This window comes from Macrotis lagotis, chromosome 1, assembly GCF_037893015.1.
Source record: "Macrotis lagotis isolate mMagLag1 chromosome 1, bilby.v1.9.chrom.fasta, whole genome shotgun sequence".
Taxonomy (NCBI): Eukaryota; Metazoa; Chordata; class Mammalia; order Peramelemorphia; family Peramelidae; genus Macrotis; species Macrotis lagotis.
This window is the reverse complement of record NC_133658.1, coordinates 299,497,516-299,512,637: the sequence shown is the minus strand read 5'-3', so window position 1 is coordinate 299,512,637 and position 15,122 is coordinate 299,497,516. Positions and strand designations below refer to the sequence as shown.

Here is a 15,122-nt window from a genome sequence, read left to right as displayed (position 1 = left end):
TTATGGAAAAGGTTTTGGATTGGCTACAGAAGAACTGCATTAAACTCCCAGCTTTTCCACTAATCTACTGAGAGGTCCCTTAACTTCCCAGAGTCTGGGAAATAGGGAAAGTATCTGCAGGCCTTCTCATACTTTAAAGTACTTAATGTTAAAATCTCTGCCCAGGACCAATCATTCTCCCCTCTTTCCCACCCAGTCCATCAATATAACATCTGCTTCTTTCCCCCATCCTCCTTGAACCTGAGACCCTATCTCTTCTCTGCCTTGTTTTCCTGTAGGCCCTAACACCTATGAAGATGCAGCCGCCTATATCCAAGCACAATTTGAAAGCAAAAACCGCTCACCCAACAAAGAAATTTACTGTCACATGACTTGTGCCACAGACACGAATAACATCCAGGTGGTATTCGATGCCGTCACTGACATCATCATTGCCAACAATCTTCGGGGATGCGGCTTATACTGACCTCTTGTCCTGTGTAGCAACTTATTTGGTAATGATTCCAACATTCACAGAAAATCACACACACACACACACACACACACACACACACACACAACACACAACCACTAACAAATGCAAGTTGGTAAATAAAATTTAAAAAGGCATAACAGAAAATTATATATATATAAACATATATATAAAATCTTTTTAGTTTGTCTTAGAAAGAGCTGCGGACAGAACCGACTACCTTGCGATAGCTCATCAAGGCCTTCCCTAGGGTGATTTGACAAAATGGGATGATACACACAAAAGAAAGAAAGAAAGAAAGAGAGGGAACGAAGGGTGTTAATCTCGATTTGGGGTGAAGGTCTTTGGAATCTGTCCTATCAGTTTCGGCGGGCCCCTCTAAAAAGTAATGCGATTAAAAAAAAAAGTTTACTTTTGAGGGGAGGGAGGAAGAAGGGCACTGTGCCGTGTTCCCCGTTACTGAGGAGCTGGGTTCGACTCTGGTGTTGTGTCAAGCCCGCGGAAGCCCCCCACGCCGCTCCTCCTGCTCCCGCCCTCTGATTTATTTATTTATTTATTTCCCCTTGGCCCGGCCCGCCCCGCCCTGCCCGGCTTGCCCTGCCCTGCCCGGCGTGCCCGGCCTGCCCGGCGGGGTGGCTCCTCCTCCGAAGGCCGTTTGCCGCTCTGTCGGGTTTTGACAGCAGAGCTGGGGTGCAGAGACTCTCCGGAGGGGGCCCGGGGGGGGGCGGCGAGGAAGCCGGGGCGCCCCCCCCCCCCGCCCCGGCCCTTTTAGCCCCTGAGCTAAGGAAGGTCCCCTCCACGTGGCAGGGCCCCCCCCCGAGAAATTGTCCAGCGTGGCTTTGTTGTTGTTGTCTCCCGCCGGGGCCCCGGGCGGCGCCCCCCCCCCCCCCCCCCCCCCCGCTAGCATGCCCTCTGACCCCTCCCCGAGCCCCGCCCCCGCCCCTTCTCACGTGCTTCGTAGCAGGACAGTCTTCCCTCTCGGCCCCGCCCCGCCCCCACTCCGGCGGGGCTCGGCCCCGCCCCTCCCGCCCGCCCCCAATCAGGCCCCGTCCCGAGGCACGGGGCGCCTGTCCGTCACCCAGCGCAGGCCTGTACCGGAAGAGCGCGGCGCGCGCAGGGACCCCCGTTTCCACTTTCTCTCTGCCTAGTTTCCTCCCCTGCTTTTTTTGGTTCTCTTATCTGGACTTTTCTCATTTCTTTGTCCTGATGAATACTGTGTACCACCCGCCAAGACAGACTTCTAAGCCCTTTAGGGGATCTTGGGGTTTCATCTTTTTTTTTTTTTAATTTTTAAACGTTATTTTTAAAGTTCTTAACCTTCCTAGTGAATGCTTTTCTTTTGGGCTGTTCTTCCTTCTCCCTCCTTTGTTTTAGTGGATTGTGTTTTCTCTCTCATGTGGAGATGTTTGTGCTGCAGAAACAGAACAAAAATTAAAAACACAAAAAAACTTTAAAACACCACAAAACAGAAAAAAAAATTCTACACACAGATTAAAAAGATCGAATGTAGTGTTTACATCAAAGCCACCATTTTCATGTCCTTTGTCATTTCTACTTTGATTAGTAACTGAACCCCTAGACCTCTTCACGATTTCACTTTTAAGACAACTTTTGCGACAGAACCAGTCACAAACATTTCAAATAAAAGAGGAAGCAACCAAAACAAAAACACACAAACACACACACAAACTTTAAAAAAAAAAGGAAAAAAAAGAAAAAAAAGCCCAAGGGTCTTTCTAAGCCTTTCTATTCCCAATCAGTGAGGTTTCTGTGATTATCTTACACACTGCCAGTCTATTTCTCTGACTAATGGAAAATTCATGTGTAGCTCAATAAAGAGAATGTTTGTCTGTATTCTTGAGATTATGATCATTTGGTTTGGGTTTCTTCTATTCGAGCAAGGTAAAAGATAACCCAACTTCTGTGGGGTCTGGGACCAGTCAGTTAAACGATTAAGCACCTACTGATGATGTTTATCCTTTATTTTCAAAGAAGCCACATTCCACATCAGGAAGATGATGCGATGACACAGATGTGAGGGGCTGCAGTGCCAAATTACCAGTCTCACTTTCTCCTCTGGAACCATCTGAATCCAATGGAATCGGGATGGACTGGAGATAGGAGTTAGAATGACTGAAGACGGTCCTGGATGGGAGGCAATAAGGGTTAAGTGACTTGGCCGAGGTCTCGCAGCTGGTGTCTGAGGCTGAATTTGAACTCAGGTCCTCTAGACTTTAGGTCAGTGCTCGACAGACTGTGCCATCTAGCTCCCCTACTATTTACCAAGAGCACTTACTATTTATTAGGAGCACCTGCGATTCATCAGGAGCTACAATAACCTCTGAGGATAAAACAAAAGGCAACAAAGTCCCTTTCCCCCAAGAAATTACATTTGACCTGGGGAGGCAACAGACGGATTTTTGGGATGAATTAGGCTTTACAACTGCTCTCAATACTCTTCTCTGGGCCCCATGAGCTTGAGCCTGGAGCAGCTAATTGGCATAGTGGGTAAAGCACTGGTCCTGACCTCAGTTCAAATCCAGCCTCAGACATTTACTAGCTGTGTGACCTTGGGCGAGTCACTTAACCCCACTGCCTTACATCCAGTACTATCTCCAATCATCCTGATTCCTATCTGGCCACTGGATCCAGATGGTCCTAGAGGAGAAAGTGTGGCTGGGGACTTCACACAGTTCCCCCTCACTCCAATCCACTTTACTTCCATGTCATGGCATCACCTTCCTGATGTTATGGCCTTCTTCAAGAACGAAGGACAAACGTCATCCCTGATCAGCAGTGGGTTTAAAGCATGCAGTCCCTTTCCAAGCTTTCTTCCAATGCTCTAGCACAACAGCCTGGTACGAGGAAAATTCCACCAAAGGTAGTGTGGAACCAGGAAGTGAGTTAAAATCACATCTCTGACACTATAAATCTCTTAATCTCTCCCAGTCTCACTTTTCTTCTCTGTAAAAATGGGCCCCAGTAATGGCTGTAAAACTCATCTCATAGGCTTGTTATGGGGCTTAAATGAAATATGAGGATTGTTTTGCAAACTTTTAAACACTATAATTTCCCTTTCCTCAAATTCCATTCCCCACATTATAGCAGAAAAGAGTCAGATGACCTTAGGTCTCCTGATAAAGCAAAACCCAATTTCTCTCGGGCCTACCCTGTCCTGTATCAGCCAGAGAAAATGTTCATAATTCATCTGTGAAAAGATTCTATTACTAATTTTGCCTCCTGGTAGAGGAAGCAGTCTGAGAAATTTCTTAAGATGGAAAGTTGATCACCACAGCTCAGCCGCCTTACTCTGAAACTCTGCCATCCCTATATTCAGGCTGGCAACTTGACCCATAGAAACCAAACTCTGATTACAAACCTGTGGCCCCTGGGCCACTAACTGCTAAAAATGAGATTCCCTTCAGGGACTCACTTGACAAGTCACATTTACAATGTACTTTGAGCAGTTTTCTTATGACATACCCAAGGTCAGAAGTACAAGTATTCACTCCATTTTAAAAATGAAGAAACTGAGTCCCAAATTGGTTAGGTAATTTATCCAGGGTTAAAAGAGCTTTAAGGTATGAGTCAACATATGAATCCAGTGCTCTGACTATACCAAAATGCATCAAAGGGAACCAAGTGGCTCCAAGAGTTTGCTTCTACTTAATAACAAAGATGATTAAGAAGCCTCCTTCAAGGCAAATACCTTCCAAGGAACATGGAGTTGATGCCTGAATACTTGAAACCTTTTACTGGATGCTGGGGAGAATTGGTCACTCCCCTTCTCTTAGCTAATCCAACTCCCACCCACACCCAGGGAAGTTAGAATGTTTTAGAAAATCCTAGTTTGGGGTGGCTATTCAGTGCAGTGGATAGAGCGCCTGCTCCAGGACTACCTGAGTTCAAATCCAGCCTCAGACACTTACTACCTAGCTGTGTGGCTTTGGGCAAGCCACTTAACCTCATTTGCCTTGCAAAAAAAAAAAAAAACCCTAAAAGAAAAAAGAAAAAATAGAAAATCCTAGTTTGAGGGGGTAGGATTAAGACCCTTAAAATAGTCAGGGGAAGTGCTTTGAATTCTGCCAGAATTCTGCTCCTAATTGCAAAAGTGATCTTGCCAAAAAATTTTAAGATTTCTCCTCCCTGAATTTTAAAATGAGAAAGACTGAGGGAATAACATCAAATAGAAAAGACATATAGAATCCCCTTTTCTGGTTTTAGGTCCTTGCCTAAGGAAAAAAAAGGGGGGGGAATAGACAGATACTTGATGCCTATTCTTCCATCACTTGAGCAAAATCTTTCAATATATATTGAGTACCAAATCCTGGGCCTTAGGTGAAGTTGTAAATAAAATCCTCTCCCCTCATTAAGTATAGTTTTGTAAGCCATAGATGTGGATATACAACTGGTATACTAGATCTGGGATAAGAAGACAGATTTTGATTTCCAGTTCTACTCTCTGCTAGGGCAGCTAGGTGGCACAGCGGATAGAGCACTGGCCTTGAATTTGGGACAGGAGTTCAAATCTGACCTCAGACACTTGCCACTCACTAGCTGTGTGACACTGGACAAGTCACTAAACCCTGATTGCCCTGCATCCAGTGCCATCTCCAGTTTCCCATTGGACCCAGATGACTCTGGAGGAGAAAGTGAGGCTGGTGACTTAGCACGGTACTCCCCCACTCAAATCAAATTCACCTGCTTGTCATGGCATCATTCCTCTGATGTTGTGGTCTTTTTTTTCAAAAATGAAAGACAAACTCTTTGCTACCTGTGCAGTCTGAAGCAAAGCATTTCATATCTTTAGCCTGCTTTCTCTATAAAATAGGGGGCAGAGCAAGAAGAAGGAAGCAGATTGAACTAGATCATCTCTTAAGGTCTCATTCAGATGTCAGTCCTGTAAGTCTGCAAATGGCAGCATAAGGGAGAAGGTGAAAGTGTACTATTACAGTGGAGTGAAAGAGAGAGATCTCCTGTGGCTACAGGTATCAGAAGACATTTGAGCTGGGCCTTGAAGGAGGGGTAGGGATTGATGAGTATAGTTTGGTATTCCAGGCCCAACAAGCAGGACAAACAAAAACACTAAGGTAGAAAAATTTCAGGGAACATCATCCTTCTATAATGGGTAGTAAGGGGGCACAGAAGCAATGGTTCTGGAGGAGCTTACACTCCAGGTGGGGAGCACACATGCACATGAAACAAGTAAAAAACAATATATATTAGCTGCAACAGATTGCTTTTATAAAAGAGGAGTGGGAAGTGTTGGTCAGACAGAGTGGGAAGCAAATCATGGAGAAGCTGACAATTTGGGCAGAATAAATGCAGCAATTTTGGGGCTCACTTCCTAATGGAAAAAGGGTAACATTTGGTGGGTTTTCCATTGATATCCTACTTCTTCAATTTAGTCCTTGGTCTTTTAGTGTTAACTCAGAAATTCATCCCACTTAATTCTGCTTTGTTTCCTTCAAGCTCAGATGACGTTTCCAATTCAAAGCCAAACCAATAGAGAAAATGGATAAGGTTAAACTCCCAGGTAGCTTTCATTGATTCAGGGTACACGTGAGCTCTGCTGACTCCCAAAGACCTTGGTTCAAATGGCTGCAAACAAAATCATATTCTAATCAGGCTCCCTCCTGCATGGTATGGATGTCCCCATGTAAAGCAACTTCTCACTAGGCAATTACAAAGACATAAATTGCCTCTCTCATATAAAAACCATATTCATCTCAAAGCACTTTTTAAAAATTTTATTCTTTAAAGCTAATAATTTTGGGAAGGAATAGGAAAACCTCTCTCCCAGTCCCCCAGAAAAACTAGGTACAGAGAAAAATGATCAAAATGGGACCTATGCTGAAAGAGAACTAGAATTAGCCTGGGGGGGGGGGGGGAAGGAGAGGAAGTTAAAACAAGGCATTCTACAGAGGATAGTGATTTCCTATTCTTTGCTTCTACTGAAGACAAAACCAAGGGTTTTGCCCTTAAATTCTAGAGGTGAAGTTTTCAAAAATTTCACTAAGTTCCTTATTAGGAGAATGAGAAACTTACAAGAGGATCATGTTGCAGGAAGTGACTACTATAGGAGTGAAAAAATCCATAGTGATTGTCCCTACTTAACTTCCCATAACTGCTTCTCTTTACACATTTTTTAACATCTAAGTCTCACATATCCAGTTTAAGTGCTAAATTTGAGATGAATGAAACAAGGCAGCTTCAATGGAATCTATTTCAATTGAAATATTTGTGATGGAAAAATAATGATCACGTTTGGAAATGGGAAAAATAATATTGGACATCATTTCTTACAAAAACCTAATTCAACCTTTTCTGAACCCGTTTCTTGTAAAATGCAGGACTAGGACTCAATGAGTCCCAACTGACCCATATTATTCTAAAAATTTATGAATGAAGCTGGAACCTGCATATAAGTAAATGAAATGAAAAACATTTGTCTACATTTCTACTATGAACTATTTGGTTAAGATCATTGAATCTGGGCCTTAACATTTCAGTTCATGATGTGCAACAAAAGGAAAACAAAATAAAATTGAAGATACTGGCTAATATCAAAATCAAAGTTAACACCAAGGAGGTGACACTATTTAAAGGTATCACAAATGATATTTACAATAAAAAAAGGGGTATCAGAAAAATATTATTAGGTATTAACCCACACATCTAAAAAATCCTACATCTGTACATAGATTGAGGGTATACTTGATGAAAATGTGAGAACAAGTGATGGGTCTTTCTCAATCTTCTCTCACAGAAGTCCATTTTTATTGCCATAGATCTAATAAGGATAGAAGATGCCAGTTCTTTGGTTACCAATTTCAGGAAATCACTTGAAGCAAAATCAAAAATATTTCAAATATCTTTTTCAACAAGGAATTCTCCTATGCATGGTAATACCAGACAAAATTCTCTGATAAATGCATAGACCTGTCATTGGGGTGCCCTATGATTACTAACAAGTGAGGCAAAAGCCACAGAGAATATTCTGTGACAGATTTAAAAGAAAGGGAATTTTCCTATAAATTATAAGGTCCTACAGATGCTCCTGCTTATGGCTGATAGCAAGCAAACTTCTTCAATCTTCAGGAGCACTATATTGCCTCTAGGACAAAATACAAACTCAAAACTCATACTGAAAACACTTAGGAATCTGGCTCCATCTGCCTTTTAAATTTATCTCATGTTAACTCTTTCACAAATTCTATATTCCAACAATTTATATGAACTTGATTTTCAAGTATTTTTGTAACTGGGTCTACTATGACTGTCAAGTATTTTCCTCACCTCTACCTCTTGGAATACCTGGATTTCAACAAGGATCAGTCCTGGTGCCACCTTTCTCTTAAGTCTTTCTTAATCTCTCCTTCCTCAAGTTAAGTGCTTACTCTCTCCTCAAACTATCTTACATACTAACTTATCTGTAAACCTGTTGTCCAGTAGAAGAGAAACTCATTGAGAAAAAGGGACTTTTATTAGGTGCTTTACAAATGTTCGTTATCTAATACTCCAAGACCTAAGCCTAACAATTTACATAGGAAAAAAAATGAAATACCTATTGTCCAGACTATGACTTGCAGTTGAATGGACAATTTTATTAATATAAGTACGAGTATCTGAGATAAGCATTGAAGATGGACAATGATTTGGACCTAGAACTGAATAGGAGGAATTGTTTTGGGAAATCAAGTACTTTCAGTGATTCGAAGCTGTTCATTGGTGCAAAGATTCATCTTTTTATATAAATGCATGATCATGAATCTTGAAGCACCACTATCTCTGAATAGAATGTAGAAAGCTGGAATTGGGAAGATTCATCTTTCTGAGTTCAAATCTGACTTCGACATTCACTAGCTGTGTAAGCATGGACAAGTCACTTAACCCTGTTTGCCTTAGTTTCCTCATCTGTTTAAAAAAAGGGGGGAAGGAAACGGCAAACCACACTTCAGTATTTTTTTCAAGAAAACACCAAAAGGGTCCACAGTCAGACACAACTGAACAACACAAGATGATAAAACAAAAATGAAGGAAATATTCATACCAAAACATTTACCATTTTTTATCACTATGATAATTAAACTGATCAAAAAGTTTTCCCCCTGCCTTTTTCAAGAAATCTGGATACCAATACCATCTTGGCTAATAAATATAATGAAAAATAAAACCAAACTAAAAAGTGCAAAAAAAAAAAAGGGGGTTTTATGGAAAAACACTTTAATGAGAATGACACATGGAAACTAAAGTGGGATTCAAAGTTGGCACCTCTGAGAAAGGGTTGAGATTCCAACCATGACACACCCAGAAGAATTTGCTTTTTATTATTTTAACAATAAAAACAGAAACAAATACTATGCTCTCAGCAACACAAAACAAAAAAAAAAATCACAGAAGTTTTCAAAAAGTTTACTAAACAGCACTGCAATGTAAGGCTTTTGAAAGATTTATTAAAATAAATTATCTCTGCCTACATATTTACTATTCTACCCTTTTCCCAATTACCTTTAAACAGTCAAAACTTTCCATTAAAAATAAACCCCAACACTTAACTTTGCCAATAATTCTAGATAATACTGGATTCTTCACAGAAGGATTGTGATAAGATTGTTTAATTTTAAAAAATTAATCCAGTGGGACAAAGTGAGCTGTATAAACCTATGATTGTGTTTCAGATCTTTAACATTAAATGTTATAAGGATTTGAAAAGGTTAGGGAATGGGACCTACTATGAAGGCAGATAGACTCAACCTCTTACTTTCTAAGTGTAATTAAGCTAATTGGAGTAGTTGCCAAAATAAAGGGCTCAAGACACCAACAATTTCTTTATTTCTTCAACAAAGCCCTTTGATAATGACTATCTCATTTAATAGATGACTTTTGCCACTCCAAGAACCAAACCCACAGACTTTCCAATTACAAAACACACTTTAACACTGAATCAAAAATCCAAACTAGTGCCATTATTTAACTCCTTTGGTGCTGACCTTCCCAACATCTAAAGGTGGCAATGAAATGCACAGAATGAAAATGAAAGGATACATGGATGTATATACATAAGTGATACAGCACCAGAGTTAACGGAAATAAAACCAGCTTAGGGCAAGGATGTGTAAAGTCAAACCACTGGTGGGTTGAGTCAAATGGGGATTACTTCCCTGCACAAAGTGGGCTATTCATTTTCATCTTTCAATCATGTAGTCAAACGAACCCGTGTATTTGCTGCCACACCAAGGGTTCATTTTCCATGATTCCTCGCTTGTCCCTCCTTTCTTAAGAGGAGTACTGCTGTGAGGGTGGCCTTTGTAATGTAATAATGAATACCTCTGTGGTAAGTAGAGGCTTGCTAGCTGATCTAATAAGCATCCTATGAAGTTTTCTGTGCATGTCCCTTGCCAGATTTTGACTAAGACACTAGTACCTTCAGTGACCTATGTATAAAGCAGGTAATTTAAATTGCCTGCCATCAGGCCTCCAGCTGCCCTCTCAGATCACCCTTTGCTGCTTCAACCCAACCTGGCAGTTTAGTCAGTGCCAGCAGAGATAATGCCTAAAATTAAAGTTGGCTGTTTTTTCCCAGAGTGGCAAGGGAACTGGAGAATTGTCACATAGAAAATATTACAAAAAGGATTAAATTTGTCAGCTGTCCAAACACTAGTAAGACCACATGCTTTATACAGCGGCAATGCAGTCAAGCCCACTCCTCCACATAGCTGGCAGAACGGGGAAAGGTCTCTTCCTGCTGGGATGAAGTACAGCAGCTCAGCATACTGCTCGTGAGGAGGTGGCAGAGGAGGGTAAAAGAGAACGCTAGGAGTTCTGCTGCATCTGAAGTCTTCGTTCAGCAGCAGCAGCCAACATCCTACGGCGTTGGGTCACAGGATCAGAGGATGGGCTCTCCGAAAGTGGACCACTCTCTGAGGCTGGGTCATCATCAGAAGTTTTGTTTAAGTAACGTCTGTAGGGAGCAAGGAAGGAATAGGATGAGAGATGCAGAGGGGCTCTAGGACGGACTTCCCCATGAAAAAGCTATGGTCTCATTCCTAGATCAAACTAACAAGAGTTCTCTGTGCCCCAGGAAAATGACATGGGTCAAAAAGGATACAAAAGGACCAAAATGTTATTTGGGTTTGATACTCTCATCATCAAAAAAAACACTATTATTCATAAGTACTGATTTGCATGTGGGCCCTATGCAACATTATACAGCATGTCCCAAAACTGTGCAGTTTTAAAGTTAAACTTAAAACTACACTAGTTAAAAAAGCTTAAAGTTAAGCTTGAAACTACACTAAGTCTTACAGGGGACACTCTGGATTACAGAGCAAAAGAAGATATAAGGTCCCTGACCTCAAAGAGATTCTATGCAACAATATCACCTACTACTACGAAAGGACCTAAACGTGTACAACTGACTGTGTAGAAGAGATAAAAGGGGAGCAAACAGAAATTAAGCACACAAACATATTTAAGTCCCCTACTAGGGGAAAACTTGTCCCACCAGTCAGGAAATACATGAATTAGAATTTACATATAATCTAACCTCTAAAGAATCAACTTACTTTCTCGCTTGCTGCAGCAGGTCATCCTTCCTCTGTACTAACATTCGCTGCCGTTCATCAGCTGACTTGGAGAAGCGACTCCCTCGAGCTTCGAAATCCTCAACCTCACTGGGCTCAGTGTCCACTTCACTGAAGTCTGTTATGTCTTCCAACCTGGGACTAAGGTCAAGGGGCTCATGCTCAGCCTGGGATGAGAAGATCCATCATCATTATCATACTAACATTAGAAATCATCCTATTAACAAAATCCCGCATTTGTACATGTGTGTATGTGTGTGTGTGATTTCAGAATGGCTTGCTTTTCCATTTTTAAAAATTTGAGCCTCAATTTGAATCTAGCTCTTATTACTCCAAGTCCAGGGTTATTTTGAGGGAATCATGATGTCCTACTCATTGCTCCTTAAAATTCTTTTTTTAATTTTTAAAAATTTATTTATTTAGGGCAATGGGGTTAAGAGTGACACAACTAGACAATTTTTAAGTGTCTGAGATCATATTTGAACTCAGGTCCTCCTGACTCCAGGATAGGTGCTCTATCCACTGTACCACCTAGCTGCCCCTCCTTAAAATTCTTTATGAAGAAATGAGCAATAATAGCAATAAGATGTTATTTTTTTTTTTTTTAGGTTTTTGCAAGGCAAACGGGGTTAAGTGGCTTGCCCAAGGCCACACAGCTAGGTAATTATTAAGTGTCTGAGACAGGATTTGAACCCAGGCACTCCTGACTCCAGGGCCGGTGCTTTATCCACTACGCCACCTAGCCGCTCCTGCAATAAGATGTTAAATCTGTATTTCAGATATTTTCTGACAAATTTCACTATTTGTTTAAGAACCACCCTAAAGGGGCAGCTAGGTGGTGCAGTGGATAGAGCACCGGCCCTGGAGTCAGGAGTCCCTGAGTTGAAATTTGGCCTCAGACACTTAATAATTACCTAGCTGTGTGGCCTTGGCCAAGCCACTTAACCCCATTGCCTTGCAAAAACCTAACCCCCCCCCCCCAAAAGAAACCAACCAAACAAAAAAAAAACCACCCTGAATTACAAGTCTCTTTACTGGGCCTATAACAAGACAAAAGATAGCTAAGTAGAAAGAATTAAGAAGTTTAACCAAAAGAATGGAATAATAACTTGACATGAATTCTGTATTTTACTTTTTAGAAATATATTTTCATTTTGTGAAATGGAAATTTCAAAACAAGTGACATCTTCAAAAAAAATGAGTAAATGGGCACTCAAGAGACTGACTAGGTGAAAACTGGAAATGAGGGAAATGTAAGAACAGTGGATAAGATGTTTTTGTTTTATTTTAAAAAATATTCTCTAGAGCAACAACCTAACTAATAGAACAGAATCTAGCTGGTTCTACTTGTCATAGGATTAAGAGTTGGAAGAACTAACATTCTCATTTTACATATATGAAATTAAGGAGCAGAGAGAGAGATAGGAAGTAACAGAGACAGAATGTCATTGACTTTTTTCTTTTATTTTATTACAATAATCTTCTTATGAGAGTAAACATAAACCTTCCCTCCTCCCCTCAAGAAGATGAGAAACCTCAAGAATAGTTAAGAGAAAAAAAATGTACTTCAGTCTGTGTTCAGATTCCAATGGCTGTCTCTGAGGTGACTTGCTTTCTTTATCATAAGTCTACCAGAGAAGTTGCTTCAATATTTTTCCCACAGTTGCTATTACAAGCTGTACCTCCACTCTATTCCTCCCTACACTCAACTTATTCTATTCTCTCTTTCCTTTCATCCTGTCCCTGTCCAAAAGTGTGTTGTATTTGAGTAGCGTCTCCCACAATCTTCCCTCTCTTCTATCCCCTATTCCCCCTTATCCCATCCCTTTCTTCTCATTTTTCTCTAAAGTAAGATACATTTCTATACCCTATTAAGTGTGTACATTATTTCCTCTCTCAGCCATTTCTGATGAGAATGAAGGCTCACTCATTTCCCCCTCACCACCCCCATTCCACTCCATTGAAAAAGCTTTTTCTTGACTCTTATGTGAAATACCTTAGCCCCTTCTTCCTCTCCTTTATCTTCCTCCCAGTACTTTACCACCCATTGACTTCATCTTTTTACTATATTATACCACTATATTCTGCTCCTTCCTATGTCCTGTCTATATACGCTCCTTTTAACAGATCTTATAAATGAGAAAGTTCATATGAGTTGTCATTATCTTCTTCCCATGCAGGAATACAAACAGTTCAACATCATTAAGTTCCTCATAGTTAGTCCTTCTTGTCCACCCCCTTCTATGATTCACCAGAGTCCTGTATTTCAAGATCAAACTTTCTGTTAAGCTCTGGTTATTTGAATAGGAAAGTCTGGAAGGCCTGTTTCATTGAAAGTTCATCTTTTCCCCTCAAAGAGGATATTCAGTTTTGCTGGACAGTTGATTCTCGGTAGAAAACAAGATCATTTGCCTTCTAGAATATCATATTCCAATCCCTAAGAGCCCTTAATGCAGATACTGCCAGATCCTGTATAATTCTGACTTTGGAGGCACAGTAGTTGAATTGCTTGTTTCTGGTAGCTTTTAGTATTTTCTCTTTGACTTGAGAGTTTTGGAATTCGGCTGGAAGTTTTCTTTTGGGATCTCTTTCAGGAGGTGACCAGTGGATTCTCTCAATTTCTATTTTACCCTTTGCTTCTAGGAACTCGGAGAAATTTTGCTGTATTATTTTTTGGAAAATGAAGTCTAGGGTCTTTTCCTGGTCATGACTTTTAAATAATTTTAAAATTATTTCTCCTGGATCTGTTTTTGAGGCTGGCTGTTTCTCAATGAGACATTTTACATTTTCTTCTAATTTTTGACTTTTTTGGAAGTTTTATTTCTTCCTAATTTCTTGCAAAGTCATCAGCTTCCTTTAGTTCCATTCTGCATTTGAAGGAGTCATTTTTTTCAAAGAGCTTTTTTAATCTCCTTTTCCAGCTGACCAGTTCTGCTTTTTAAGCCATTCTTCTCCTCATTTGCCTGTTTTTTTTTCCCATTGGGCCAAAACTGATTTTTAACATATTATTTTTTTGTTATTTTTTTTTTTGTATTTCTTTCACCAAACTGCTGACTTGGTTTTCATGATTTATCTGCATTGCTCTCATTTCTACCCCCAATTTTTTCTCTACATCCCTTAATTGCTTTTCAAAGTCTTTTTTAAGCTCATTCATAGCCTGAGCCCACTTTCTATTTCTCTTAGAGGCTTGGAATACAGAAACTTGTTTGTCCTCTTCTAAATCTTCCATGGGACCAAAGTAATCTTCTATGGTCATATTCTTCTTTTTCTTTTGTTTGCCCATTTCCTCAGCCTAAGACTAATTTACCACACTTCCAAGGCTTTGGGGTTTTTTGGGACCTATATTCCTCCAAGGTCTTATGCTATCTTGCCTGTGCTTTGAGATGTAGATGACCACAGGCGCTGCCCTCTGCCCTGGAGCTGTGGGGAGGATCCCTGCTCAGCTATCTCCCCCTACCCAATTACTATCTGTGGGCTGCAGGCTGACTTCCCCAATTCCTGCTGCAGGAAGCCAGTGCTCCTGCACTCTGGTGCAGCAGAGTTTTTTCACTGCCCATTCAAGCTGTCCCTGGTGATTCCTGGGCTGTGCCACAGCCACGGCTTTTTTCCAATCCCCCCTCCCCCGCCCCATCCCAGTAGAACACACCTTTCCCACGGAATTTCTAAGTTGTCTTGGACTGAGAAATTGTGTCACTCATTCTTTCTGTGGGTTCTGTCCCCTGCATTTTGGTTAGAGTCATAACTTGACAGCTTGTAGAGTTTTTTGGGGAAGGAATTTCAAGGAAATCCTGACTTCTTGCTGCCATCTTGGCTCCACCCCCCCATTTACTTTTTTTTCAAATGATAGTCAATTCAGTTCAAAGATTTGTAAATGAAAGCTCTGAATCCTTGGCAAGCTTAAGTGCCAATAGTAAAATTACTCCCTATTAGAAGCACATATGAAATATAGCATGAAAGACAAAATAAGTAGTGCTGTCAAACCAAAACTTTTCATACAAGAACCTAATGATGTTGGGGGCGGGGGGAAGAGGCTTGGTGGTCGCTTAGCGGGGGAAACATAATCC

General features: G+C 40.8%; 2 protein-coding genes across 2 annotated transcripts in view; one reads left to right on the top strand and one right to left on the bottom strand.

Annotated features, from left to right (window-relative positions):
- Nucleotides 1-1,055, top strand: part of GNAO1 (G protein subunit alpha o1) — a 261,560-nt gene extending 260,505 nt beyond the window's left edge. Inside the window, exon 8 of the mRNA XM_074211283.1 lies at nucleotides 279-1,055. Within this exon, the coding sequence (XP_074067384.1) occupies nucleotides 279-466 (188 nt within the window). The 3' untranslated portion in view covers nucleotides 467-1,055. The remainder of the gene's footprint in view (nucleotides 1-278) is intronic.
- Nucleotides 1,056-8,872: 7,817 nt separating this feature from the next.
- The window catches only part of AMFR (autocrine motility factor receptor), a 53,147-nt gene continuing 46,897 nt past the window's right edge, over nucleotides 8,873-15,122 (bottom strand). The window contains exons 13-14 of the mRNA XM_074211277.1: nucleotides 11,041-11,225; nucleotides 8,873-10,436 (exon numbers count right to left, since the gene is read on the bottom strand). Of these exons, the coding sequence (XP_074067378.1) occupies nucleotides 10,289-10,436; nucleotides 11,041-11,225 (333 nt within the window). The 3' untranslated portion in view covers nucleotides 8,873-10,288. The remainder of the gene's footprint in view (nucleotides 10,437-11,040; nucleotides 11,226-15,122) is intronic.